The following is a 27,722-nucleotide window of genomic DNA, read 5'->3' on the forward strand; positions in this document are numbered from 1 at the left end:
CTTCACATTCAACCCCTGCCTGATACCACCTCTCCTTGCAGAGGCCGGGTCAAGGCCTGATGTTTGCTAGGATGTGATGTGTGGGGTGCCTCAGTGGCAAGAACACTCACTCCTGCCTGGGGGCGTCTGGCAAGGGTTCCTAGAGGTGACCTTGAATTGGCTCCTGGAAGGCGAGTAGGTGTTCAGCCGGTGTACTGGGGACGGACAGGCAGAGTGTCTGCACCCCAGCCCTGGGCGAAAGCTTGCACTCCTTGCAGGAGCCCGGGAATCGGAACCAGCACTGGGGGCTGATTAGGGCTGCGGCCGCCCCAGGCCCTGCCTTTGGCTCCTTCTGGCCTGCCGGGCACCCTTCGGCTCGTTCCCCCACGGGGCGTATTTCCGCAGGGCTCCAAATTAGGACCCCAGGCGCAGGTCCAGTGTCACCTGGACAAAGCTCTGTTAGGGGTTTTACTATCAGAAGTCCCCAACGCCCCTACACACACAAACACATACACACATGCACACGCACGCGCGCATATGCACACACACACACACACACATATGCGCGCGCACACACACACAAACGCACTCAGATTCCCCGGACCCTGGTTTGCCTCCTGAGACTTTTCGGGGCGGGGCTCTCACCCTCCAGAAGCAGCCCCGCCTTGGAGTGGCCCCACCCTCTCCTGGGACCTGTCATAAAGCGGTCCTCGGGCGCCCGGCCGCCCAGTCCCAGCCGCCTTTCCCAGGCAGTGGAACTCTCAGGCTCCTGTAAGTAGACCTCCTGTTTTCTTTCCTTCGCTTTTCTCCCTCCCTTAACCCCCTTGCTTTCTTCCTGCCAAGTTTCTAGACGCACCAGTGGAGGAGGTTTGGGCTTAGCCCTCCTCCCCTTACGCCGAAATGACCGCTGGGTCTTGCACTCCGAGGATCTTGGGAGCCGATGTCCGGACGCCTCCCGGCCCTGCAGTTCCTTGGAGAGTTTGGAGACGCGCGCAGGAGGGAAGCTTGGTTACAATCCCGGACACCCGGCAGCTGCCTGCACCCGGCAAGGGGCTGGCCAGGGAACTTGTGGGACCGCACAACTCGGCGAGGGTAGAAGAAGATAGGGGTGGGGATTTGGGAATGGGCACGCAGGCGGTGGGTGACGAGTGGCGGGCGGCGGGGGTGGGAGCAAAGGGCGAGCGGGCAAAGGCCGGACGAGACCTTCCCGGGACCTCGCCCCTCTGGGGCCAGACCCTTTCCAGAAGGGCTTCTGGACTTGTAGCGAGTTTGGAATGTCCAGCGGTTGCTTTCTAGGAAAAACGGACAAAGATGTGTGGACACTTAAAAAGTTCAACTCGTAGAAGTAACGACTAGAATGATGGTTGCCAGAGGCTGGGAGCGGGTTCGCGGGTGAATGGGAACTTGTTGGTCAAAGGGTACAAAGTTCAGAGACGAGAGGAGTAGGTTCTGAGATCTGTTGCACTGCAGGGTGACTAGAGCCAATAATGTGTATTTCAAAATAACTAAGAGCAAACTTCAAATGTCTCATCATAAAAGTCATACTTAGGATCGGGCGCGGTGGCTCACGCCTGTAATCCCAGCACTTTAGGAGGTCGAGGCGGATCATTAGAGCTCAGGGGTTCTAGACCAGTCTGGCCAACATGGGGAAACCCCGTCTCTACTAAAAATACAAAAATTAACCGGGCCTGGTGGCGGGCGCCTGTAATCCCAGCCACTCAGGAGGCTGAGGCAGGAGAATCCCTTGAACCCGGGAGGCGGAGGTTGCAATGAGCTGAGATGGCGCCATTGCACTCCAGCCTGGGCGACAGAGCGAGACTCCGTCACCAAAAAAAAAAAAAAAGAAAGAAAAAAGAAAAAAGAAAGAAAAAAAAAGTCTTTATTAAAAAAGAAAAAACAAGAAGGAACAACCCCGGGCTGCAGATCGGACCGCCACCCTGGCTCCCGGCCACCCGTGTCCCCTCCCCGCGGCACCGGTGGGGAGCTGGGGAGGTCAGCGGCAGCTCCAGAATGTTTTGATACTGGATTGTTTGTAGCGGATGCACACGCGGGAAGGCGCGGGTCCCAAGTGATTCGGCCGAGTTCAGTCCAAGCAGAACGTCCTGAACCCCCAGCTCGGGGCAGCCTTCATCATCCTCGCTTGCTTTGGTGTAGAGTTTAAGCGCAAAATCGGTTTGGTGTGGAGTTTAAACTCAAATCCCTTCTGGGCCAAAGAAAACTCGCGCCCGACGGCTGAGCCCAAGTGGCTCACACCTGGAATCCCAGCACTTTGGGAGGCCGAGGCTAGCTATAGCGGATCGCGTAGGCAACACAGTGAGGCTCCTCTCTACAAGTAAGAGAGAGAAAAAAGTATTAAAAAAACAAAACAAAACAAACAAAAGGCACCTAAAAATGGGGCGAAGCAGCGGTGCCCCCCGGGGGTTTTCGGGAGTTCTGAGACTGCCTTGAAATGCCTGGCTCTTTCCTTCTGAAAGAGGTGCATGGACTTCTTTCTATTGGGTTCTTTGTGTTTGATGCTTTTTCTTAGAATTCACTCCATGTGAGATGAGAAACGGAATGGAATATTCGCACTCCCCGTAACTGTTCAGTGCCATAAAGAAACTCTAGCCTAGCAGTGGCTGGGAAGAATTTCTTTGTTCATTTATATTTTTTCCTTGTCTTGAAGATTTCTTTAAACTTCAGTTTCCTCATCCCTACACTGGCAATGATACTAATGTCTTTCTTATAGTGAAGTTATAAGGATAAAATGAGGTAATCTGTATGAAGTGCTTAGCACAGCACCAGAAACATAGTAAATATTAAATGAATGTGATTGGCGTTATCTGATAATGATGGGATTTGAGGATATTGTAGTTGTGCTATCTGGGCTCAGTTTGATGGCGAGGGAACTATTAGAATGCAGTCATTTCATGGCAGTTGACTGCATATTTACTGTGTTCTAGGAGCTTCAGGATGGTTCGTACTAAGATATGGACCCTGAAGAAGCACTTTGTTGGCCATCCTACTAATAGTGACTTTGAGTTGAAGACAGCTGAGCTACCACCCTTAAAAAATGGAGGTAAGTCATACTAAAAATATTTCAGAGTTGGCAGGGACTGTATCAGTTAGCTTTTGCTGCATAACAAACTACCCCAAAGTCTAGTGACTTTAAGCAACAATGGTTTATTAGTCCACAATTCTTTGGGTTGGCAATCTGGACTGAGTTAAGCTGGGTGGTTCTTCTTAGGTCTCATCTGGGATAAATGGTGAATTTAGGATGGGCCTTGCTCACATGTCTGCTGGTTAGCAGGCTTTCTGTTGGGGTGCATGCCTTAGTTCTCATCTATGTGGCCTTTCTAGTAGGCTAGTTTGAGCTCTTTTCTTATAGTGGTAAGAACATTGGCAAGCTCCAATGTGCAAGCACTTTTTTTTTCTTTTTTTTGAGACAGAGTCTTGTTGTGTTGCCGAGGTCGGAGTACATTGGCATGATCTTGGCTCATTGCAACCTCTGCCTCCCAAGTCCAAGTGATTCTCCTGCCTCAGCCTCCTGAGTAGCTGGGATTACAGGCACCCATCAACACATCCAGCTTATTATTATTTTTTTTTTTGTATTTTTAGTAGAGACAGAGTTTCACCATGTTGGCCAGGCTGGTCTCGAACTCCCGACTTCAGGTGATCCACTTGCCTCTGCCTCCCAAAGCGCTGGAATTACAGGCGTGAGCCACAGTGCCTGGCCTTAATGTTTGTATTTTTAGGAGAGATGGTGTTTCCCCATCTTTGCCAGGCTGGTCTTGAACTCCTGCCCTCAGATGATCAACCCGCCTCGACATCCCAAAGTGCTGGGATTAAAGGTGTGAGCCACCACGCCCCGCTGTGCAAGCGCTTTTCAAGCCTCTACTTGTGCCACATTTGCTAATATCCCACGGTGAAAGCAAATCACAAAACCAGCTCAGATTTGAAAGGCAGAAAATAGATTTCTTGATGGGAAAAATGGCAAGGAGACCAGCACACAAGGGTGGGACTTATTTGTGGCCATTTTGCAAATGCCACATAGACCTTTCCAGGGTTTTCTGTGTGAAGCCTCGATGTCACGTGGCAGGATTCCCCTGCTTTCACTGATAATTGAAATTCATGCTTGAGTGCATTACTCTTCATGGCTTTGACCAGACTATGGGGAGGATGTCCTCTGTATCCTCATGAACCTGATGATGGCAGTGAGGTAAGCACTGCCCAGTAGCTATATGAAGAGTTCAGACTATAAGAGGAGTCTCTAAGGAGTGTTTACAGGTAGGTAAGCTTTTGAGAAAAGGGGATGCAATTAAGTAGCATGGCAAAGTGATCAGTCCCATCTAAGCTGTGATGGCCATGACTCAAATTCAAAATTCCAAAGAATGTGTACATGAGAGTCACTCCAGCAAAATGCATGTTCTCTAACACTAACTGGGGCTGGTGGTGAAACCACATGGTGAGCACTGGAACATAATGGTTTAAATGTGGCGTTGGCCAAGTTACTTAACCTAACCTTAAATAAAATGGAAACAATATTTGTTGAATATCAAATGACATAATTCATGTAAAGCATGGAATGAGTGCTGAGTAAATAGCATTATTATTATTATTATTATCATTCTTATTATTACTATTATTGTTATTATTAACTGGGCTGGGCCAAAAACGAGAACCCCTTCTTGTCTCTGCGATAGAAGCACAGATAGGAAGACATTCCTGAAGCAGAAGTATTATCTGTGTTTTTTTAGAAGACCAAAAACAGGCTGGGCATGGTGGCTCATGCCTGTACTCCCAGCGCTTTGGGAGGCCAAGGTGGGCAGATCTCTTGAGGTCGGAAGTTCAAGACCAGCCTGGCCAACACGGTGAAATCCCGTCTCCACTAAAAATACAAAAATTAGCCAGTTGTGGTGGCAGGCGCCTGTAATCCCAGCTACTCAGGAGGCTGAGACAGGAGAATCACTTGAACCTGGGAGATGGAGGTTGCAGTGTGCAGAGATCAAGCCACTGCACTCCAGCCTGGGCAACAGAGCAAGACTCCATCTCAAAAAAAAAAAAAAAAAAGCCAAACAAAGGCATCAGGCCTTGAGTTCTGTTTTTCGAGTTCTGTTTTTTTCCTTCAGCTTTTATTTTAGTGTGAGGGATACATATGCAGGCTTGTTATACGGGTAAATCGCATGTGGCTGAGGTTTGGTGTCCGAATGATCCTGTTGCCCAGGTAGAGAGCATGCTAACTCATAGATAGTTTCTCAACCTTCGTCCCGATCTCACCCTCCCCTGTCTAGTGGTGCTCAGTGTCTGTTGTTCCTCTCAGGCCTTGAGTTTCTAATTGCCTATGGAATGCTTTATTTTGTAGAGGTCCTGCTTGAAGCTTTGTTCCTCACCGTGGATCCTTACATGAGGTATTATTTATTTCCCCCCTCAAAACACTAATGCTGTGTTAAATGCTATTTGGAAGTAGTTCATCTTTTAAAATATCCAACTGACTTAAAGCATGTCACTTTCCCTCTGTTTCTCCCAGCCAGTAACAGTGATGGGATTCATGCATGTTCATCTTTTGCAGGCAAAGGTCTAAGTAGCTTAGTGAGGGATCACCTCGGTTCCTTTGTCCCAACCATCTCCTATCTGCCCTGCACAATTTGCCTTTCACTGCTCAATGGAATTACTTCCAGAGAAAAAGAAAAAGAAAGAAAGAAAAAGAAAAAGAAAGAAAGAAAGAAAAACCTTAAAAGAAAAAAATAAAAAATAAAGCCTGGGCAACATGGCAAAACCCTGTCTCTACTAAAAATACAAAAAAAATTAGCTGGAAAAGGCCGGGCGCGGTGGCTCACGCCTGTAATCCCTGCACTTTGGGAGGCCGAGGCGGGCGGATCACGAGGTCAGGAGATCGAGACCATCCTGGCTAACAAGGTGAAACCCCGTCTCTACTAAAATACAAAAAAAATTAGCCGGGCGCGGTGGCGGGCGCCTGTAGTCCCAGCTACTCGGGAGGCTGAGGCAGGAGAATGGCGCGAACCCGGGAGGCAGAGCTTGCAGTGAGCCGAGATGGTGCCACTGCACTCCAGCCTGGGGGACAGAGTGAAGACTCCGCCTCAAAAAAAAAAAAAAAAAAAAAAAAAAATTAGCTGGGCGTGGTGGCGCATGCCTATGGTCCCAGCTACTCAGGAGGATGAGGCAGAAAGATCACTTGAGCCTGGGAGGCAGAGGTTGCAGCTAGCTGAGATCGTGCCACTGCACTCCAGCCTAGGTAACGGAGTAAGACCCCGTCTCATAAAGAAAAAAGAAGCCAAACCGAAATTTGTCTGTTTCACTACTGGCAAATAATTTGGATAGAGGAAGATGCTAAGACTAAAATCAGCTTTTCTGGCCTTCCATTTACCTGTACTCTTTTAATGTAGGTAAATCTGCAGTTGACTCAAACTTATATACTCAGCAAACAACTCAGGGAGGGGAGGAAATCAAAAGGCTTTATTGACCACTAAGTCCTCAGTATTTTTTTGCCCAGGTAAATAACATAGCCATCATTCTTTTACCTTTTTTTCATAGCTCATTGAAAAAGATTCAAATCTGAAGTGGAAAATACAGTTTAAAAATGCTAATTGGCATCTTTTTGTGTAGCTAGTGTTTTGGGTAATAACCACCCAGTGGTGCCTGGGTTATACTTTTTAAGTCGTTGGTAGAAATTCATCTTTACTTGAACATGGCGGTAAGACTTTTGTGTTCACTCGTTAAAAAATCCAGTCGGAGCACTTATCTGAGGTCACAGAGCAGAACTTCCTCTAACAGCTTTCCTCCTGCATCTCACCTAGTTGTAGCGCTTCATCTGTCTGGGTTTTATTGCTGCATACACTTACCCAGCAGTTTTCCATTTGACTTGAAACTCAAAACAGTCCCTCGATGCTCTTATGTATTAAGAATGGAATTTTTTTTTTTTTTTTTCAGAATTTTAGCCAAAACATTGAAAGAAGGTGATAGAATGATGGGGCAGCAAGTGGCCAGGTAATTATTTCCATTTGTCCCAAAGCTTAGAAAATATGTCTCCTCTTTACCTCCTGCTGGGTCCTGTCTCTGTCCATCACTCCTACAATTTCTTCAGCCTGTGTGGTTCACTCACTATGTGATCTTAGAATCAACTTGGGAAATCTTGTTCCCTTCCTGACTAGCTGGAAAGGAGTGAAGGATGTGAAATTGTCATTTTTCAGCTTCACTTTGCCATCCTTACTTTTAATCACTAAAAAAAAAAAAAGAAAGAAAGAAAAAAAAAAGAAAAAAAAATTTCATCCAGGTCATGATTATTGTAAAAATTCAAATAAAACAAAAATTTTTATCTTGGAAATTGAAAGTTCCCCCGTCATCTGAACCTTAAAGACAACTATTGTTAATATATTATTATTTCAAAAATTGTGGGCCAGCACGTTGGCTCACGCTTGTAATCGGGAGGCCAAGGCGGGTGGATCACCTGAGGTCGGGAGTTCAAAACCAGCCTGGCTAACATGGCAAAACCCCGTCTCCACTAAAAATACAAAAATTAGCTGGGCACAGTGGTAGGTGCTTGTAATCCCAGCTACTTGGGAAGCTGAGGCAGGAGAATCGCTTGAACCAAGGAGGTGGAGGTTGCAGTGAGCAGAGATCGCACCATTGCACTCCAGCCTTGGGCGACAGAGCAAGACTCTGTCTCAAAAAAAAAAAAAAAAAAAAAAAAATTATTCATTTTTTCTGTATTTTATAGTTTAATTTTTTACGATAAAAATTTTGAGTCATTTAGTTTTTATATTGGAATAATGAGTGGGGCCAGGTTCAGTGGCTCACACCTGTAATTCTAACACTTTGGGAGGTCAAGGTGGATGGATTGCTTGAATTCAAGAGTTCGAGACCACCCTGGGAAACATGGCAAAACCCTGTCTCTAAAAAAAACCAAGCATCTCATTCTTTATTTTTTTAAATTGTGTGTCTCAATGACTAGCCAGTTATTATAATACCATTTGTAGAAATCTTATATGGATATTTCCTGGGATTTCAATGACCTTACAGATCTATTTAGAGGAAACTGACATCTTTACAATTTCTCTCTCCAAATACAAGGTATGCTTCTCCATTTATTCATTTTGTCTTCTATCCTATTAACAGTTTTCTTCATGTAGGTCTTATACGTTTCTTGCTAACAATTAAATAAATGAACATGTATTTAGGCTTGCTGGATTAGCAAACTATTTTTTAAAATATTATAGTAATGGACATGATACACTCATACATAGATGGTGGAAGGGGAAGTTGGCACAACCTTCTAGAAAGGAATTTGGAAATTTGGCAATATGCAACAAGAGTTACAAACGTTTTAATACTCTGACCTAGTAATACCATTTATAGAAATCCTGACTAAGGAAACAGTATTGAGCCAAGTGCAGTGGCTCATTCCTATAATCCCAGCACTTCAGGAGGCCGAGGTGGGTGGATCTGGGAGTTTGAGACCACCCTGGGCAACGTGGTAAACCCCATCTCTACAAAAAAATACAAAAAAGTCTGGACACAGTGGCTCACGCCTGTAATGTCAGTAATTTGGGAGGCTGAGGTGGGTGGATCACCTGAGGTCAGGATTTCGAGACTAGCCTGGCCAACATGGTGAAACCCCATCCCTACTAAAATGACAAAAATTAGCCTGGTGTGGTGGTAGGCGCCTATAATCCCAGCTACTCAGGAGGCTGAAGCAGGAGAATTGCTTGAACCCAGGAGGCGAAGGTTGCAGTGAGCCAAGATCACACCATTGCACTTCAGCCTGGGCGACAAGAGCAAGACTCCATCTTAAAAAAAAAAGTATATATATATATATATATATATATAGAGAGAGAGAGAGAGAGAGAGAGAGACAGAGACAGAGAGAGAGAGAGACCGGTGGGGGAGAGAGTGGAAAAGTAAAACCAGACAATGATTAAGGAATATCCACTGGATTTTGTGCTCAGGAGGTTCTTGCGACCTTAATGGAGTAGTAGGGGTGGAAGGCAGGTTGCAGTGGGTTAGCACATGAATGGAAAGTGAAGAAGTTGGGCTGAAAAAGGAAGATGAAGGAGCAAGGAGATAGGGGAGGGATGGGATTATAAGATGGCAGAGTTGAGCATACTTATATGTTGAGTGAAAGGGAGAGTAGAGAGGAAAATCTCAAAGATTCTGGAGAGTGGAAGGCCAAGGGAAAGAGAGCGACACCTGAAGAAGAGAAGGCTAGTGTCCAGGTCACCTTGAGCCAGAGGACAGAGGCCTCTTGCTTAAAAGGAAGAGAAGTGGGTGAGAACAGGCGCTCCTCACCTCATGAGCCACTCCTCAAGTGGCTGGGTAAGTTGAGAGTTCTCTGATGATCCCTATGCCGATGGCTAAGAATTAAGATGGAGAGGGGTGGTGGACTATCAGTTGTGGAATATCAACCTCAGTGCCCTTTTGTCAACACTAACCCCACAGCATCCTGACTTCCTTGAAAGGGAAGACATGTCCCATGCCTTAATGTCTTAATGTGCTTTATCTTTCAGAGTTGTGGAAAGTAAAAATGCAGACCTACCAAAAGGAACTATTGTACTGACTTCTCCAGGCTGGACAACACACTCCATTTCTGATGGGAAAGATCTGGAAAAGCTGCTGACAGAGTGGCCAGACACAATACCAGTGTCTTTGGCTCTGGGGACAATTGGCATGCCAGGGTGAGTTTCATGGATATAACCCCAAAAGAGAAGCAGAGGTTATACTTTCTGATTGAGTTATTCCTCCTGTGACAACCAGCATCCCCCTCTCCCAATATACCTTCTAGATATTTCCAGAGTAGGTTTTCAATTAGATATTCTGATCTAAGATACACAAAGCCTTTCCCAAACATTATCTCCTTTTAAAATAAAATGGAGACCAGACACGGTGGCTCAAGCCTGTAATCCCAGCACTTTCGGAAGCCGAGGCAGGCGGATCACGAGGTCAGCAGTTCGAGATCATCCTGACCAACATGTAGAGACCAACATGTCTCTACTAAAAATACAAAAATTAGCCAGCCATGGTGGCATGTACCTGTACTCTCTGCTACTAAGGAGGCTGAGGCAGGAGAATCGCTTGAACCCAGTAGGTGGAGGTTGCAGTGGGCCGAGATCACACCACTGCACTCCAGCCTGGGTGACAGAGTGAGATTCCATCTCAAAAAATAAAAAAATAAATAAATAAAATAAAATAAAATGGAGATAAGATGAAGAAGCCAAAAGTAAAGAAATTCTTGAGGGAAAATTAATGGTGTACTTTGGTCAATGGTTTGGAGAGCAAATACATGTGCTCTTCCAGCTTAATTGAAGAAAATGACGCAAAACTTTGGGGGAATGTTAAATCTGTGGAGTCTGGACAGCTAAAAGACACCCTAGGTTTCAAAGTTCAACTTCTCTTATTGTCTATATTAGAAGTCGTAGCATTCTTGAAAGTTGACCCATCCCAGCCAGGTATGGTGGCTCATGCTGGTAATTCCAGCACTTTGGGAGGCTGAGGCAGGAGGATCGTCTTAGGTAAGGAGTTGGAAACCAGCCTGGGCAACATAGTGAGACCTTGTCTCTACAAAAAAATTTAGAAATTAGTTGGGTGTAGTGGTATGTGCCTGTAGTCCCAGCTACTTGGGAGGTTGAGGTGGGAGGATCCATTGAGCCCTAGAGGTTGAGGCTGCAGTGAGCTATGATTGCGCCACTGCACTCCAGCCTGGGCAACAGAGCAAGACCCTGTCTCAAAAAAAAATTTTTTTGTAAAGGGAGTAGTTGTGAATTGCTAGCATTCATAAGAATCACCTAGAGTCTTATTAACATTTGGATTATTTCTGAATCAGTGGGTCTAGGGTGAGGCCTGAGAATCTAAATGTTTAGTAAACATTTCAGCTGGGTACGGTGGCTCACACCAGTAATTCCAGCACTTTGGGAGGCAGAGGCGGGCAGATCACAAGGTCAGGAGTTCGAGACTAGCCTGGTTAACATGGTGAAACCCCGTCTCTACTAAAGATACAAAAAATTAGCCAGGTGTGGTGGCACGTGCCTGCAATCCCTGCTACTGGGGAGGCTGAGGCAGGAGAATCGTTTGAATCCAGGAGTCTGAGGTTGCAGTGAGCCAAGATCATGCCATTACACTCCAGCCTGGGCGACAGGGCAAGACTCTGTCTCAAAAAAAAAAAAAAAAAAAAAAATTTCAGGTGATTCTGAGACAGGTGCTGCCTCCCCCTTTTGAAAAACACTGTGTTAAGGGAATGTTAGATATATGGATTCTCAGAAAAGGTGCTTTCTGTGCCTGTCACTGCCTTCTATTCAATGCCAACCTCCCATGGGCCTCAAATATAGTCAGAGGCTGTGTGAGCTAAGTAATGTCAACAGGTAGTTGTTGTTGTTTTTTGTTTTTTTTTTTTTGTTTTTTTTTAATGTAGAAATAACTTCACATGAATGTGTCTGAAATTCTGCAAGTGCCTTAACAATCACTATAATGGGTCTGGATTTTAGTGGCTCAGATCCAGGGCTGCAAAAATATAGCTTAAAATTTTCCACTACTGAACTTCATTTCTATCTCAAGCCCTCCTTTTGGCTGGTGTAATAAGAGAAAACCTCAGTTGAATTCAGTGATTTCTCACATCATTTCAAATTTAAAACTTTGGATTTATTCTTTCTTCTCCCTGGGGTTGCTGCAAAGCTCCAAGGATAATAAAAGTTCAGTATCAGTAGAAGAGGGACAACAACAACTTCTTGATCTCGATCTGTACTGGTCTTAAGCTGGTCTCCTGCTCAAAGTTACTTCCTTTCTCTAAGTTTTGAGATCTTTTCCCCCCTTCCTTCTTCCCACCCTTCCTTCCCCTTCCTTTTTTACACTTTGAAGGTTTTCTGAGGAATGAAATGGAAATACATATATACCATCAAATGATCAGCCTCTAAACAAACACAACTCCTAGGTACCCCAAATTCATATTTCCCTGAGAATTTGAACTCCTCAAAATTGCCACTGCCAAGGACATCATTGTGAAAGTAGAGGATGCTGAATACCGTCTTCCATGAAATTAGTGGGCACTAAACAATTCCAGCACTTCTTCGTCTTTCCTGCCTGCCCTGTACCCTCTATGGATGAGAGCTCTTCCTCTCCGTTCTCCTCTGTTATCCATCATTCCCTCTGGACTGTGAGCCAGGTATAGGGGAGAAGAGGTGAAGGGAGACACGAGGAAACTTTGGTGGTGAAGAAAGTCTTCAATCCTATCACCTTCCAAACTCACAATCCAATGAGATGTGGTGGTGTCTTCACCCAGTCCCCATCAGTACTGCCAGTGCTGCATCTTTGTATGTCCAGTAGCTCTTTTCGTGCAAGCTAACTTTGACATCTTACTTATGGTAATATGGGGATATTTCGGAAGGTCTTCCATACCACTTTGGAGCCATGGAAAGCTCCAGATGCTCCCTGTGACCCTCTCATGCCTAATATCACACATTGTAGCTATCTGTGGCTATGTCACCATGATAACATAGGGGCTTCTCCCATGAAGCTCATCATCGCCATAGAACTTATATGGGAATGATGCATAGCTCTCTTTTCTTGAATCCCCAAAGTTTGAGAAAGATGATCTATCTTTTGCCCCTGAAATTTGGCCAACTCTCCCTTCCCTCCCTAGTTGACATCATCTTTATTCCTATCTGAGAGTAGACATGGAGGAGGTAAAGCAACAGTGACTGGCAATATTTATTTCCTATATTTTTGTCTTTTACTCAGACCTATGACACTGGGCCATTGAGAAGACCTTCAAGATACATATATAAATGAGTTATAGAAGAAAGAAACAACTCTATTCATATATCCTTAATTTTCTTCCTTTAGCCTGACTGCCTACTTTGGCCTACTTGAAATCTGTGGTGTGAAGGGTGGAGAAACAGTGATGGTTAATGCAGCAGCTGGAGCTGTGGGCTCTGTTGTGGGGCAGATTGCAAAGCTCAAGGTAAGTGCCTTTCTCCAGTAACAAGCCTCTATTCTAAACCCACTGGGAATGCAACAGTGAACACAGCAGATCTTCCTTGGCCTCAGGGAATTTATAGTCCAGTGGTCTTCTTTAGAAGTTGGACACTGAGAAATTGGAAGAATGGGCAAAACTAGACCAAAGATAAGCTGAACATTGTTATTTGATAACATTGCAGACAATCAAGTCAGAAATGGCCTCTGTCTAGAGTAGTGAGTTTATCAGCATTAATCATTTTCATATTTTCTACTGAACATTCTATTGCTACAGCTTAATCTTCTTTCTTCATGATTGTCCTTAGCAACAGAAGAAGGGACTTGAGATCAGCCAACTTAGAGTCATCACCCACGTGGCCCCACTGCAAAGGCTGTTGTACTAGAAAGAAATGGCCATTCAGCCCACAGCAGTGGGGCCATGGCTTGGGAACTAACTCCTGGCAGTACCTAGGACAAGGAAACATTGGTTCTAATTTAGGCAGATGTCTGTTCAAGGGATCCAATCTGATGGTGAGTGTATAGAGTAGGTGACAACTCAGACACAGTAGGGATTTGTTATTACATAGTGGGAAGGCGATGCAGCTTGACTGATCCTTTGCCCAAGGCTGGGATGCAGGATTCAGGACCTAGGTCCTAGGGGACAAGTTAGATGGAGTACAGATGAGTACAGGGCTACAACCAACGGCTAAGGGTTTGGACTGGTCTCCAGTGCTGATGGGAGCTTGGAATACAAATATGAGGCTACCACAGAAGTTGTAGAATAATTTGTTTAAGTAAGTAACTAAATAGGAATAGATATTAAATTTTATCAAGTGCCATTGCAACATTTATCAGGTTTACATTTCCGTGAATGAATTACATTAGTTTTCCAATGTCAAACCATTCTCACATTTCCAGAATAAGCTTTACCTGTGTATGCTATATTATGGGCTTATACCTTTGGAATTTACTTGATAACATTTAAAATAGAAATTTTGCATCTATATTCACAAGTGAATTTGGTTTAAAGTTTACTTTTTCTTCTGGAATTTAGCTAGGCTTGGATTATGCTAAAATTACAAAATGAATTAGGATTATTTCTAAATATTCCTATTTCAAATATCCTATTAAAACCTTACGGGGCTTTTATCTCTTAAGTTTGAAAGGACTTGCGCTTAAACCTATTCTTTTATATTCAACCTTTCTGTCCATTTTATGTGTGTTTCTGTAAAATGCAGCTATTTGCATTTAAGTCTTAGCCCATCTGAAAGTCTCAGTGTTGTAATAGTTAAATTTAAGCCATTCATATTAATAGTCATAACTGGAATGTTTGGTCATATTTATATTATCTTACTTTGTTTTCTATCTATTGGTTATTTCTTTCTGTGTTATTTTCTTTGTTCTTTTTCCTCTAATTACTGAGAATCTAAGTTTTATTACATTCTGCTAGTGTTTACCTTTTTACCAATTATTTAAAATCTGTTTTATTTGTTTCCTGCTTCTCTTCATATACATATTTTACATACAAAAAAATAAACATATATACAATATATGTATATGAACTTCTAACAGTATATTTTTCCCCATATTATACCCCTACATCCTAGATTTTTATTCAATAATCTAATAAATAGTAAAAATCTCATATTATTATGAAAACCTTTTGGTTATGACATCTGAAAATGCCTTTTAATTTGGATGCATATAGAATTCAAAGGACCTGCCACGTGCAGTGGTGTCTGCCTATAATCCCATCTTTTCAGAATTCTGGCTGAGGCAAGAGGATCTCTTAAGCTCAGGAGTTCAAGACCAGTCTGGACAATGTTGTGAGACCTTGTCTCTAAATTTGAAAAAAAAAAAAATTCAAAGTACCCAATCTCTTACCCTCAAAGCTCTATAAAATTACTCTACTTCTTCTATTTCTATTTAGTGTTGCAGATGAGACATTCAAAGCCAATCTGATTCTCTTTCCTTTGTAGGTAATTAGACTTTTCTTTTAGGTGCTGATAAGTATTTCTTGTTTTTCTTTGAATTTAGAAATATCAGCAGGAAATGTCTATATCTGTCTTTGTTTAATCCTACCTGGAACTTAGTTAGCCTTTATAATCTGAAGGTCAACGTTTTCCTTCAGATGAAGAACAGTTTTCTTCTTCTATTTCATTATTTTTTTCATCTATTCTGTTTTCTTCATGAGGAATGGTATATATTCATTCTGTTTCCTTTAGGACTATTCTTGTATTCTATCTTTGCTCTCATCATTACATCTTTTGTACTTTTTGCTCTGAATTCTGTACTTTCTTAATCTGGTCCTCCAATTGAATTACATGACTTTCAGCAGCATCGGTTTCTAGATTAGCGGTTAAGTTTTTCATAGCTGAGGATCATCATATTCTGGGATTCTTTCCCCATAACCTGCACTTGTTGACTAATGCAGTATCCTTTTGAATTTCACTGAGAAACTTGAAATGGTATGAAGGCATCTTTTAAAATATCTACTCTTCTCTGTAGAAATTCCACTGGAGACTGCCATGCTAAGGAATTTATACTCAATCCTTAAGGAAGAGACATGATTGGCTCTGCTTTTTAGAAACATCACTTAGGCCTTGGTAGGAGAATAGTTCCTATGGACACTATACTAGAGACAAGAAGTCCACTTAGGAGGCTCTTATAATAATTCAGATGAAAATTTTGATGCATCAACAGAGATTGGAAGTCAGAGTCAGCTTTTTTTTTTTTTTGAGACAGAGTTTTGCTCTTGTTGCTCAGGCTGGAGTGCAATGGCATGATCTCAGCTCACCGCAACCTCTGTCTCCTGGGTTCACGCGATTCTCCTGCCTCAGCCTCCCAAGTAGCTGGGATTACAGGCATGCGCCACCACGCCTAGTTACTTTTGTATTTTTAGTAGAGACGGGGTTTCTCCATGTTGCTCAGGCTGGTCTGGAACCGCCGCAGCCTCCTAGAGTGCTGAGGTTACAGGCATGAGCCACCAGCGGCTGGCCCAGAGTCAGCTTTTTTTTTTTTTTTTTGAGACGGAGTCTCGCTCTGTCACCCAGGCTGGAGGGCAGTGGCCAGATCTCGGCTCACTGCAAGCTCCGCCTCCTGGGTTTGCACCATTCTCCTGCCTCAGCCCCCCGAGTAGCTGGGACTACAGGCGCCCGCCACCACGCACGGCTAGTTTTTTGTATTTTTTTTAGTAGAGACGGGGTTTCACCGTGTTAGCCAGGATGGTCTCGATCTCCTGACCTCGTGATCCGTCTGTCTCGGCCTCCCAGAGTGCTGGGATTACAGGCATGAGCCACCGCGCCCGGCCGAGAGTCAGCTTTTAAGGGTGTTTGGTTAAAAAAGAGGAAGAAAACCAGGTGACTGGACGTGGATCATAAGACAAAGGAAAGCTTCTCCTTTGAGCCATGCTGCAGGTTTGGATAACTGGGTGGTATCCTTCTCTGCAATAGTGGACAGAAAAGAAACAAGTAAGAAGCAAGGAAAAAAGTATATTCCCTTTTGAAGACACTATGAGGAACCTATAGGACATCCAAGTGTGAGAACATCTAGAGGTTGTTGGAAATACTGATTTGGAACTCGGCAGAGAGAAATGGGTTAGAGGCCGGGCGCGGTGGCTCAAGCCTGTAATCCCAGCACTCTGGGAGGCCGAGAGGGGCGGATCACGAGGTCAGGAGATCGAGACCATCCTGGCTAACGCGGTGAAACACCGTCTCTACAAAAAATACAAAAACTAGCCGGGCGAGGTGGTGGGCCCCTGTAGTCCGGGCTACTGTGGAGGCTGAGGCAGGAGAATGGGGTAAACCCGGGAAGGGGAGCTTGCAGTGAGCTGAGATCCGGCCACTGCACTCCAGCCTGGGCGACAGAGTGAGACTCTGTCTCAAAAAAAAGAAAAAAGAAAAATGGGTTAGAATTAATAGTTAGAATTAATAGATTAATTAATAATCTCCATAAAGGAGGTCATAAGAGTACAAGAGATCATCCTATGATAGTCCATAGTCTTAGAAGGAAAAAGGACCAAGGATGGCTCTCTTGCAATAGTTTTTTCTGGAATCATGAAGGAATGGAAAAAGCATATGTCTGTCACTATTTGTACAGAGATTCATGTAAATCCAATTGGGGTTTTTCCTCAATTGAAAATGCACAGTGGCACATATTCTGGTCTTCATGATACATTTAGAGTATAAGGAACTTTCTGAAAAGGAAGTTTCTATGAGCCAATATAATCTATAGTCTCATCCTGAAAGTGCTTTTCAGAATGCTTCCTAGCTGCTCTGGGATTAGGAAGCATCTAGTCTGGTGCTTTGGACTAAATCAAAGGGCCTGGTGCAGTGGCTCATGCCTGTAATCCCAGCACTTTAGGAGGCCAAGACAGGAGGATCACTTGAGCCCAGGAGTTCAAGATCAGCCTGGGCAACATAGTGAGACCCTGTCTCTATGAAAATTTTAAAAATATAAGCCAGATGTAGTGACATGCACCTGTGGTCCCAGCTACTCAGGAGGCTGAGGTGGGAGGATCACTTGAGCTTAAGAGGTCAAGGTTGTAGTGAGCCATGTTTGTGTCGCTGCACTCCAGCCCGGGCAACAGAGTGAGACCATGTCTCAAAAAAATATAAACATCTAAAAAATCAAGAAAGGATAAGGGGGCAGTTATCAGGAGGACCGTTTGTGATGTGGAAGTCACAGAGCTGAGACAAAATAATAGTCTGAAGAAGGACCGTACCAAGAGATGGCATACACTGCATTGCAGGAAGAGAAGCCCAGAAACCAAGAACCAAGGAAGTCAAATGGATCGGTTGTTAAACCAGCTGGTGGAGCTATGAGCCAAATAAGTGCAGAAGAGACCTGCCGGGTGGTCAGAAGCAAGCTGAAGCTGAGTTGTAGGATGGTCCAGGGCCGAATTTCACCTATGGGATCTTTTGGCCCATTATGGTATTCCTTATATATGTGGCTCAGCACCTAACAGAGTGTTCTTAGGGAACCTGGGCGTGCTGGACCAGGAAAGTAGTGTTGGTCCATGGTCCGTGCTTGTGGCTTATTCATGGTTTCCTTTTTTGTTGTTGTTGTTGTTGTTTGTTTTTTTCTATTTAGGGCTGCAAAGTTGTTGCAGCAGCAGGGTCTGACAAAAAGGTTGCCTACCTTCAAAAGCTTGGATTTGATGTTGTCTTTAACTACAAGACAGTAGAGTCTTTGGAAGAAACCTTGAAGAAAGCCTCTCCTGATGGTTACGATTGTTATTTTGATAATGTAAGTACAAACTGGACTTAATATCTGATTTATTAATGGAGTATTATATAACACAGCTGTCTCCTACCCCTGAGCCATGGATGGTTAGTGGTCCATAGCCTATCAGGAACTGGGATGCACAGCAGGAGGTGAGGGGCAGGTGAGCAAGCAAAGCTTCATCTGTATTTACAGCGCCTCCCCGCACTCCCATTACTGCCTGAGCTCCGCCTCCTGTCAGACCAGCGGCGGCATTAGATTCCCATAAGAGTGTAAACCCCATTGTGAACTATGCATGTGAGGGAACTAGGTTGTGCGTTCCTTATGGGGATCGCACTACTCAGGTGCCTGATGATGCCTGATGCCTGATGATCTGTCACTGTCTCCCATCATCCCCAGATGGGACCGTCTAGTTGCAGGAAAACTCACCCACTGATTCTATGTTATGGTGAGTTGTTTATTTCATTATGTATTACATTGTAATAAGAATAGGAATAAAGTGCACAATAAACACAATGTACTTGAATCTTCCCCGAAATTATCCACCCAACAGTCGGTGGAAAAATTGTCTTCCAATGAAACTGGTTCCTGGTGCCAAAAAGGTTGAGGACCGCTGATACAAGGAAATATATTCCTAGAGTTTGCATTTGGGATGCATGAACAAAGTATATATGCCTTTTTTAAAAAACAGCTTTATTGAGATATCATTCATCTACCATGTAATTCACTCATTTAACGTGTAGAAGTCAATGATTTTTACTATATTGGCAAAATCGCGCCACCAGTTTAAGAATATTTTCATCACCCCCCAAAAAAACGCTACTCATTAGCAGTCACTCTCCATTACCCACCCTCCTCCCCACTAAAAGTGATCTCTTATGACTGGCTGCTTTCACTTAGCAAAATGTTTTCAAGTTTCATCCATATTGTAGAATTTATCAGTGCTTTATTCCCTTTTTTTGTTTTTTGACACAGGGTCTCACTCTGTCACCCAGGCTGGAGTGCAGTGGTGTGATCATGGCTCACTACAGCCTCGACCTCCCTGGCTCAAGCAATCCTTCCACCTCAGCCTCCCAAGTAGCTGGGACTATAGGGCTGTGCCACCACACCCAACTAATTTATATATTTTTAGTAGAGATGGGGTTTTGCCATGTTGCCCAGGCTGGTCTGGAACTCCTGGGCTCAAGGGATCCTCCCAGCTCAGCCTCCGAAAGTGCTGGGATTATAGGTGTGAGCCACCACACCCAGCCTGATGGGTATTAGCTTGTACTTTCTGGCTATGATGTATAATGTTACTATGAAAATTTATGCAGAGGTTTTTGTGTGGATGTTTTCATTTCTTTTAAGTATATACCTATGAGTAAAATTGCTGGGTCATATGATAACTTCATGTTTAACATTTTGAGGAGCTGTCAAACTGTTTTGCAAGGTGGCTACACTACTTTACATTACCACAAGCAGTGTATGAGGGTTCCAACTTCTCTACATACTCACCAACACTTGCTATTGTCTGTCTTTTTTATTATAACCATCCTAGTGGGTTCAAAGTGATATTTCATTGTGATTTGATTTTGACTTGCATTTCCCTATGGCTAACAATATTGAGGATCTTTCACTGTATGTATTTGGCATTTTTATATCTTCTTTGGAGAAATGTCAGGTCAAAATCTTTGCCCATTCTTCAGTTAGGTTATTTGTGAGGTTGTAAGAGTTTTGTTTTTGTGTTTGTTTGTTTTCGAGACAAAGATTTTTGCTCTGTCACCCAGGCTGGAGTGCAGTGGCGCGATCTTGGCTCACTGCAACCTCTGCCACCTGGGTTCAAGTGATTCTCCTGCCTCAGCCTTCTGAGTAGCTGGGATTACAGGCATGAGCCACCACACCTGGCTCATTTTTGTATTTTCAGTAGAGATGGAGTTTCGTCATGTTAGCCAGGCTGGTCTCGAACTCCTGACCTCGGGTGATCCACCTACCTTGGCCTCCCAAAGCGCTGGGATTACAGGCATGAGCCACCACGTCTGGCCAAGAGTTCTGTACATCTTACAAGTCCCTTATTAGATTCAGTGGATTTTCATTATTCGCAATATTTATGTTCTATAAGGTCACCACCAAAGCTGAACCATTGCTTCTAGGGGAAATATGTACGTGTATGTACATATCTCACATAGACTATAATCTTAAATCCTTAAAACAACTCATCCCAGTAGCTTTTATTTTATGCAAGACAAAAGGAGGTTCAATTTTATTTTATGGTTTTATTTTATGAAAGACAAAAGGCCTGTGGCCACCCCACTAGCTAATACCCCCAGAGTTGGGATTCATACCCCATCCAACTCTTCCCAGAACCAGAGCCTCTTGAACTACACCGCAGTGGCCTCATCCTCTGGTCTTCTCTGTGTAACAGTTGAAACAAGAAGGCAGAGCATGGCCTTATTCAGCCTCAGAGAATATCTGCATCTTTTTTACTGCTCCATGTATGCCTGCAAGTGACCAGGGAAAGCTTAGTGAGTACTGATTTGAGGTTATAAATACAATTTTAGCAAGTAGTTCACAATATGCAAATATGAAATCCACTAATAATGAGGACCAACTCTGTATGGCTTGCAAATATTTTCTCCTATTCAGTGAATTGCCTTTAACCTTCTTTCTGTTTTTGTTTTTGCCCTTTGTTTGTTTGTTTGTTTTGAGACTAGGTCTCACTCTGTCTCCCAAGCTGGAGTGCAGTGTGTGATCACAGTTCACTGCAGCCTTGACCTCCCAGGTTCAAGCGATCCTCCTGCCTCAGCCTCCCAAGTAGCTGGGACCACAGATATGTACCATCATACCCAGCTAATTTTTATTTATTTTTTTTTTTTGTAGAGGTGGAGTCTCACTATGTTGCCCAGGCTGGCTTTCACTTTCTTGATGGTATTCTTTGAAGCATGAAAAGTTTTAAATTTTGATGAGGCCCAATTAATCTATTTTTCTTTTGTTCCTTGAGCTTTTGGCGTCATGCCTAAGAAGGCTTTTCCTTTCTCAGAGCCATGAAGATTTATTTCTGTGTTTTCTTCTAAGAGTTTTATAGTTTTAGCTCCTATATTCAGGTCTACCAGGCATTTGATGTTAATTTTTGTGTGTAGTATGAGGAAGAGGCCCAACTGCATTATTTTCCATGTGGAAATCCAGTTGTTGGGCACCGTTTGTTGAAAGGACTATTTTTCCTCTGTTGAACTGCTTTAGTACTTCTGAGGAAAACCAATTGATCATAAATGTGAGGGTTCATTTTTGGACTCGTGATTCAGTTCCATTGACCTATATTTCTATTCTCACCCTATCTTAATTAAATTAGCTTTGTATTAAGTTTTGAAATTGAAAAATGCCAGTCTTCCAGCTTTGTTCTTTATACACCTTTTGAGTATTTTTACATACCTTTAAATTATAAGACAATGACATTATTGGACTGATCAGAGAACCTCAATATATAATAAAGTAAAATGTATAAGTTATAAAAGGTATGGTCTTAGAGTCAAATGAAAATGCCTGTTTATTTATTTTTTGTTTTTTTCTTGAGATGGAGTCTTGCTCTGTTGCCCAGGCTGGAGTACAGTAGTGTGATCTCAGCTCACTGCAACCTCTGCCTCCCGGGTTCAAGCAATTCTCCTGCCTCAGCCTCCCAAGTAGCTGGGATTAAGGGCAGCCCGCAACCATGCCCTTCTAATATTTTGTATCTTCAGTAGAGACAGGGTTTTACCATATTGGCCAGGCTGGTCTTGAACTCCTGACCTCAGGTGATCCACCCACCTCAGCCTCCCAAAGTGTTGGGATTACAGGTGTGAGCCACCACGCCTGGCCGAAAATGCCTGTTTCTAATGTCTTTTTCTAATTGCAACCTTCTGCACAGTTGGGCTCATTCAATCAGTTTTGTTGCTGCTAAAACGAGTATTGTAAAATAATGATTCTGACTCAATGATTTTCCTGAATCTCTAATATTTAGACGATTTAACGTTTTGTCTTTGGTTTTATATTTCCTGTCTATTTAGGTAGGTGGAGAGTTTTCAAACACTGTTATCAGCCAGATGAAGAAATTTGGAAGGATTGCCATGTGTGGAGCCATCTCTACATATAACAGAACCGGCCCACTTCCCCCAGGTAATGAGCACATGCACACGATCCCACATGTCACAAGGCTGGACAAGGAGAAAATTCACAGATATGCCATAGGCCAGTGACTCTGAAATTATTAGAAAGATTTTCATATATTCTTTTTTCTTTTAAGATAGAGTCTCACTTTGAGAGAGCTCAGGAGTTTGAGAGCATCCTGGGCAACATGGCAAAACGCCATCTCTACAAAAAAATACAAAAATAAGCCGGGTGTGGTGGTGTGCACCTGTAGTCCCAGCTACTCAAGAGGCTGAAGTGGCAGGATTGCTTGAGCCTGGGAGGCTGAGGCTGCAATGAGCCGTGTTCGTGCCACTGCACTGCAGCCTAGGTGACAAAGTGATAGCCTGTCTCAAAATAATAATAATAACAACAACAATTTCGTGTATTTTGGGCTAAATCAGCTTGTATCAGATTTTTATATAGAGAAATTGCAGGATCTACAAATATAGAAGAAACAGTTATTAAAAGTTTTAGTTTTTACCTATCATTTAATGCAAAGTTGTAAAAAGACAGTGATGATTTGATTTAGAAACAGAACACCTTGATCTGGCTGGTAAAATATTCAGGGTCCTCTGGATATCAGAGACATTGCTGGAGGTGCGAGAGGAATAAAGGGTGACTTGCTGTGGGTGAAGGGAAGGGCAGGCTGCCATGTCCTTCAGAAATCTTGGGCAGTGCTTCTTGGAGCAGTAGGGCACCTTGGCCTCAGCAGGCTGACAATTGCCACTAAACAGGAAGGCAGCAGCAGCTTCCCTCCATTCCTCGAGTGTCCTTGTTTTATTTCTCTGGTGCCCTGCCATGTACTCCATTCCCCACTCCCTACTCTCTTATGCTGAATCCACGCCCCTCCCACTCCACACTCTGAGGTCCAAACGCAGTATCAACCAGAGAACCATATTCATTATACCTGTCCTGTGAGATGTCTTGTACAGGCCTCTCGTTTTACAGGTGGGGAGATGAATGGCCGAGAGGACCAGAGACTCTTTAACTCCTATTGGCAACAGACTCAAAACAAAGACCAGTTTTCTAAGCGCCTCATTTAGAGTCTGTTTCTGCTACAATGATCCTGTACTATTAAGAGAGATCACAAATTACCTGTGATCCCCCCAAAAAAGGAGAAAGAAGGAAGAAAGGAATCTTCCAGACTCTAATGAGGATCCAGGCAACCATAAATCAATTGGTTATTTATTCTATGATGAGCTTGACTAATGGGAATGAAACCTTATGGCCCCGCTAGTTAACCGCCCCACAACCGTATGGAGATGGGGGCTACAAAGGAAGGGGCTGACAAAGGGCAACTTGTGGACTCCCTCGTAGGTTGTGAAAAATCAAAACCATTACCAGAAGGAAACTTCAGATTTACTTGGCAATCTTACTGTTAGGGACTTTTTTCCCCCTATAATTTTCTAACTGGTGCTAAGCTGGAATCATGGGAAACTGTCTGCCTGCCAACTGAGCGAAGCTGCAGGAGGCCTTTTCTTAACCACAGTCCAATTAGGAAGAGCCAGCTGTTTTGGATACAGTAACTCGACCTAGTCTTTTTAGCAATTAGTCTTTGGAAGCTCAGCTGCTCAGACAGCACTTTGAGATGTCAGCTGGCCTTGTCCATTCCATGTTAATCAGATGGAATTCTGTCCTGCCACAGATTCCCAGAAATTCTAACATATTCCAGTGTTAGGATAGCTGAGAGGCAAGCAATGATTTCCTCTGTGTTTAATGCCACATTTGCTTTTTTGTTCTCAGTAAAAAAACAAAAACCGACATTCTTATCAACACGCACAAACCCAGAAACAGCATTTCACTTTCATTTTGCTTTTTTGTTTGTTGGTTTGTTTGTTTTGAGACAAGGTTTCCATCTGTTTCCCAGACTGGACCTTTTTTTTTTTTTTTTTGAGACAGGGTCTCGCTTTGTTACCCAGGCGGGAGTGCAGTGGTGCAAACATGACTCACGGCAGCCTCCACTTCCCAGGCTCAAGTAATCCTCCCACCTCAGCCTCCCAAGTAGCTTAGACTACAGACATGTGCCACCATACCTGGATAATTGTGTTTTGTTTTGTTTTGAGACAGAGTCTCGCTCTGTCGCCCAAGCGGGAGTGCAATGGTGCAATCTTGGCTCACTGCAACCTCTGCCTCCCGGGTTCAAGCGATTCTCCTGCCTTAACCTCCCGAGTAGCTGTGGTTACAGGCACACACCACCATGCCTGACTAATTTTTTGTATTTTTAGTAGAGACGGGGTTTTACTGTGTTAGCCAGGATAGTCTTTATCTCCTGACCTAGTGATCCACTCCCTTAGGTCTCCCTAAGTGCTGGGATTACAGGCGTGAGCCACCGCGCCTGGCCAATTGTTATTTTTTTTTTAGAAACGATGAGGTCTTTCTGTGTTGCCCAAGCTGGTCTTGAACACCTGAGCTCAAGTGATCCTCCCACTTTGCCTCCCAAAGTGCTGGTATTACAGGAGCTATGCCCAGCCCATTTTCATTTAAGATGAGGAAGTGAGAGTTCCAATTGCTCACTCACAAAGAATAGTTGACGTGGGTCTTCTGAAGAAACACTCTTTCTGTCTCATTCTCTTGCATTAGTTTCCTTTGGTTCAGGACAAAGCTTCATATTTCCAACTGCTAATGTTACTTTCCTCAAAGTAGTGAGTGGGAACTTTAGGCTGAGTGGTGCCAGTGGTCAAAGATGCTGAAGCTAGATTCCACCACTCGTCTTAGCACCGCTGGCTCTGACATTCCCTAGGCATCTTCGCCTGACTTCCTGAACTTGAAAGCCTATGCTCAGGTGACATTTTCTCAGTTTCTAGTCAATTAGGACACTTGGGAAAATCAACCAGGCAACCAAAAAACTTTTTCTTCCTCACACACAGAAGGGGAGTACCTTCTTCACAGGCGGCAGGAGAGCTGTGTGCTTTGTCTGGGGTGCTGGTTCTCAAAGTGTGGGCCAAGGACCAGCAGCATCACCATCTCCTGGGAGCTTGTTAGAAATACCAATTCTTAGCCAGCACAGGGGCTCATGCCTGTAATCCCAATACTTTGGGAGGTCGAGGCAGGAGAATTGCTTGTCCCAGGAGTTTCAAACCAGGTCAATAGAGTGAGACCTCATCTCTGACCAAAACAAACAAACAAACAAACAAAAAACCTAAAAAATTTCTTTTTTTCCTTTTTCAAACTGAGTCTCGCTCCGTCACCCAGGCTAGAGTGCAGTGGTACAATCTCAGCTCACTGCAGTCCCCTCCCAGCTACAAGCGATTCTCCTGCCTCAGCCTCCTGAGTCGCTGGGATTACAGGCATGTGCCACCATGTCCAGCTAATTTTTGTATTTTAGTAGAGACACAGTTTCACCATGTTGGCCAGGCTGGTCTCAAACTCCTGACCTCAAGTGATGTGCCTGCCTTGGCCTCCCAAAATGCTGGATTATAGGCATGAGCCATGCACCCGACCCCACACACTTATTCTTAGAGGTCTGGAGGTTAAAAGTAAAGTGGGTTGGCAGGGCTGCATTCCTTCTGAAGACGCAGGAGGAGAATCTGTTTCCTTGCCTTTTCAAGCTTCTAGCAGCTGCCTGTATTTCTCGGCATGTGGCCCCTTCCTCTGTCTTCAAAGCCAGTGGCATAGGATCTTCCTCCTCCTCCTCTCTTTCATCTCTGCTTCTATCACCCCATATTCCGTTCCTGACTATAACTTTCCTGTGTCCCTCATTCCCTTACGAAGACCTTTGCTATTATATTGGGTCCATCTTTATAGTGGAGAATAATCTTCCCATCTCAAGGTTCTTTTTTTATTTTTATTTTTCTGAGGCAGAGTCTCATACAGTCACCCAGCCTGGAGTGCAGTGGCACAATCTTGGCTCACTGCAACCTCCACCTCTCAGGTTCAAGCAGTTCTCCTGCCTTAGCCTCCCAAGTAGCTGGTATTATTGGCACCCACCACCATGCCCGGATTTTTTTATTTTTTTTATTTTTTTTTAAATTTTTAGTAGAGATGGGGGTTTCACTATGTTGGTCAGGCTGGTCTCAAACTCCTAACCTTGTGGATCTGCCCGCCTTGGCCTCCTAAAGTGCTGGGATTACAGGCGTGAGCCACCGCGTCCCCCCTAAGGTTCTTAATCATATCTGCAAAGTCCTTTTTACCATGTAAGGTCACAGGTTCTGGGGTTTTTGGATATGAACATCTTTGGAGCCATTATTCTGCCTGCTGCAGAGTTCATGTTGATGGGCCAGCAGTCCCGTGGATCACAAAGGAGTGAGGAAACAGAATGAGAGAAGCACCAGGAAACTCCAAGCACCAAGTGTAGTGACAGTGACCTGTACTACTTGTTTCACTGCAACCACCTCCCTGGATCCTGCCACCCAAATGTGCCCTTCTCTTCACAGGTCCACCCCCAGAGATTGTTATCTTTCAGGAGCTTCACATACAAGGCTTTGTCGTCTACCGCTGGCAAGGAGATGTCCGCCAAAAAGCTCTGAAGGACTTGCTGAAATGGGTCTCAGAGGTAAGGAGCTCCGGAGCCACCCCTTCCAATTGTACACTAGGTCCCGTTCCCTTTTGCCTCTCAAGGCTTTTGTTCCAGCAATTCTTCCCTCTCTCTGCCGCATCATCAGTTTTTCCCTATTGGGTCCTTGTGCTTAGAATATAAATATTCTTACTTTTCCCATCTTTGAAAGGAAAACAAAACAACCTTCTCTAAAGTTCATTTCCACTGCAAATGCAGGTCCATTTCCCTTCTCTCCCTTTTATAACAAAATACCCGGAAGTGCTGTCTACACTCACTGTCTGCCGTTCCTCTCTTTCCATTCTTCCTGAAACCCACATATCAGGCTTTTCAGAGTCTCACTCTGTTGCCCAGGCTGGAGTGCAGTGGTGCAATCCCGGCTCACTGCAACCTCTGCCTCCGGGGTTCCAGCAATTCTCATGCCTCAGCCTCCCGAGTAGCTGGGACTACACGTGTGTACCACCACGCCCAGCTAACTTTTTGTATTTTTAGTAGAGACAGGTTTTCATCATGTTGGCCAGGCTGGTCTCAAGTGATGTGCCCTCCTCAGCCTACCAAAGTGCTGGGATTACAGATGTGAGCCACCACACCTGGCCAAAATTAACTTTTGTCAAGGTCACAGGGGACCCTTACATAGTGAAGTCCACTGGTTGATTCTTAGCCTCACTTGGCTATGGGAAATATTTAATAGTGATCATTCTCTCCTTGATATGCTTTCTTCCCTTGGCATCCCTTAACTCTTGGTTTTCCTCACTGATTGGTCCTCCTCAGACTCCTGCTTGATTTTCTGTTCTCCAAATTAATATTAGAGTGCCCCAGGTCATGGTCATTGGGCCTTTTCTCTTGTCTATCCACACTCGAGCTGTCCCTTAGTTAGCTCATCTGGGCTCAGTATGCTGGGAGCTCCCAGTTCTATCTCCAGCCTGACTCTCCCCTTAACTCTAGATTAGTATGT

The 27,722-nt window shown here is 44.1% G+C and overlaps 1 protein-coding gene across 2 annotated transcripts; it reads left to right on the forward strand.

Annotated features, from left to right (window-relative positions):
* Nucleotides 1–502: 502 nt before the first annotated feature.
* Nucleotides 503–27,227, forward strand: LOC112617416 (prostaglandin reductase 1-like). 2 transcript variants are annotated; one of them, XM_025374182.1, is made up of 9 exons: nt 503–750; nt 2,922–3,037; nt 5,321–5,366; nt 6,907–6,963; nt 9,480–9,647; nt 12,805–12,922; nt 18,007–18,162; nt 22,155–22,263; nt 26,649–27,227. In XM_025374182.1, the coding sequence occupies exons 2-9, from the start codon at nt 2,932–2,934 to the stop codon at nt 26,909–26,911; spliced, it is 1,023 nt and encodes a 340-aa protein (XP_025229967.1). In that variant the 5' UTR covers nt 503–750; nt 2,922–2,931; the 3' UTR covers nt 26,912–27,227. The 2 variants fall into 2 exon arrangements, with proteins under 2 accessions (XP_025229967.1, XP_025229968.1); XM_025374183.1 differs by lacking the exon at nt 503–750 and adding an exon at nt 948–1,071.
* The last annotated feature ends 495 nt before the right edge of the window (nt 27,228–27,722 follow it).

This window comes from Theropithecus gelada, unplaced genomic scaffold (genome assembly GCF_003255815.1).
Source record: "Theropithecus gelada isolate Dixy unplaced genomic scaffold, Tgel_1.0 HiC_scaffold_16231, whole genome shotgun sequence".
NCBI classification, from domain to species: domain Eukaryota; kingdom Metazoa; phylum Chordata; class Mammalia; order Primates; family Cercopithecidae; genus Theropithecus; species Theropithecus gelada.

What these genes read in the sequence shown, in the direction of transcription:
- LOC112617416 (XM_025374182.1), top strand. Translation starts at nt 2,932, where the DNA reads ATGGTTCGTACTAAGATATGGACCCTGAAGAAGCACTTTGTTGGCCAT. An exon ending in GGGACAATTGGCATGCCAGG is followed by an intron (nt 9,648 to 12,804) that starts GTGAGTTTCATG and finishes TTCTTCCTTTAG; the next exon opens with CCTGACTGCCTACTTTGGCC. An exon ending in ACGATTGTTATTTTGATAAT is followed by an intron (nt 18,163 to 22,154) that starts GTAAGTACAAAC and finishes CTGTCTATTTAG; the next exon opens with GTAGGTGGAGAGTTTTCAAA.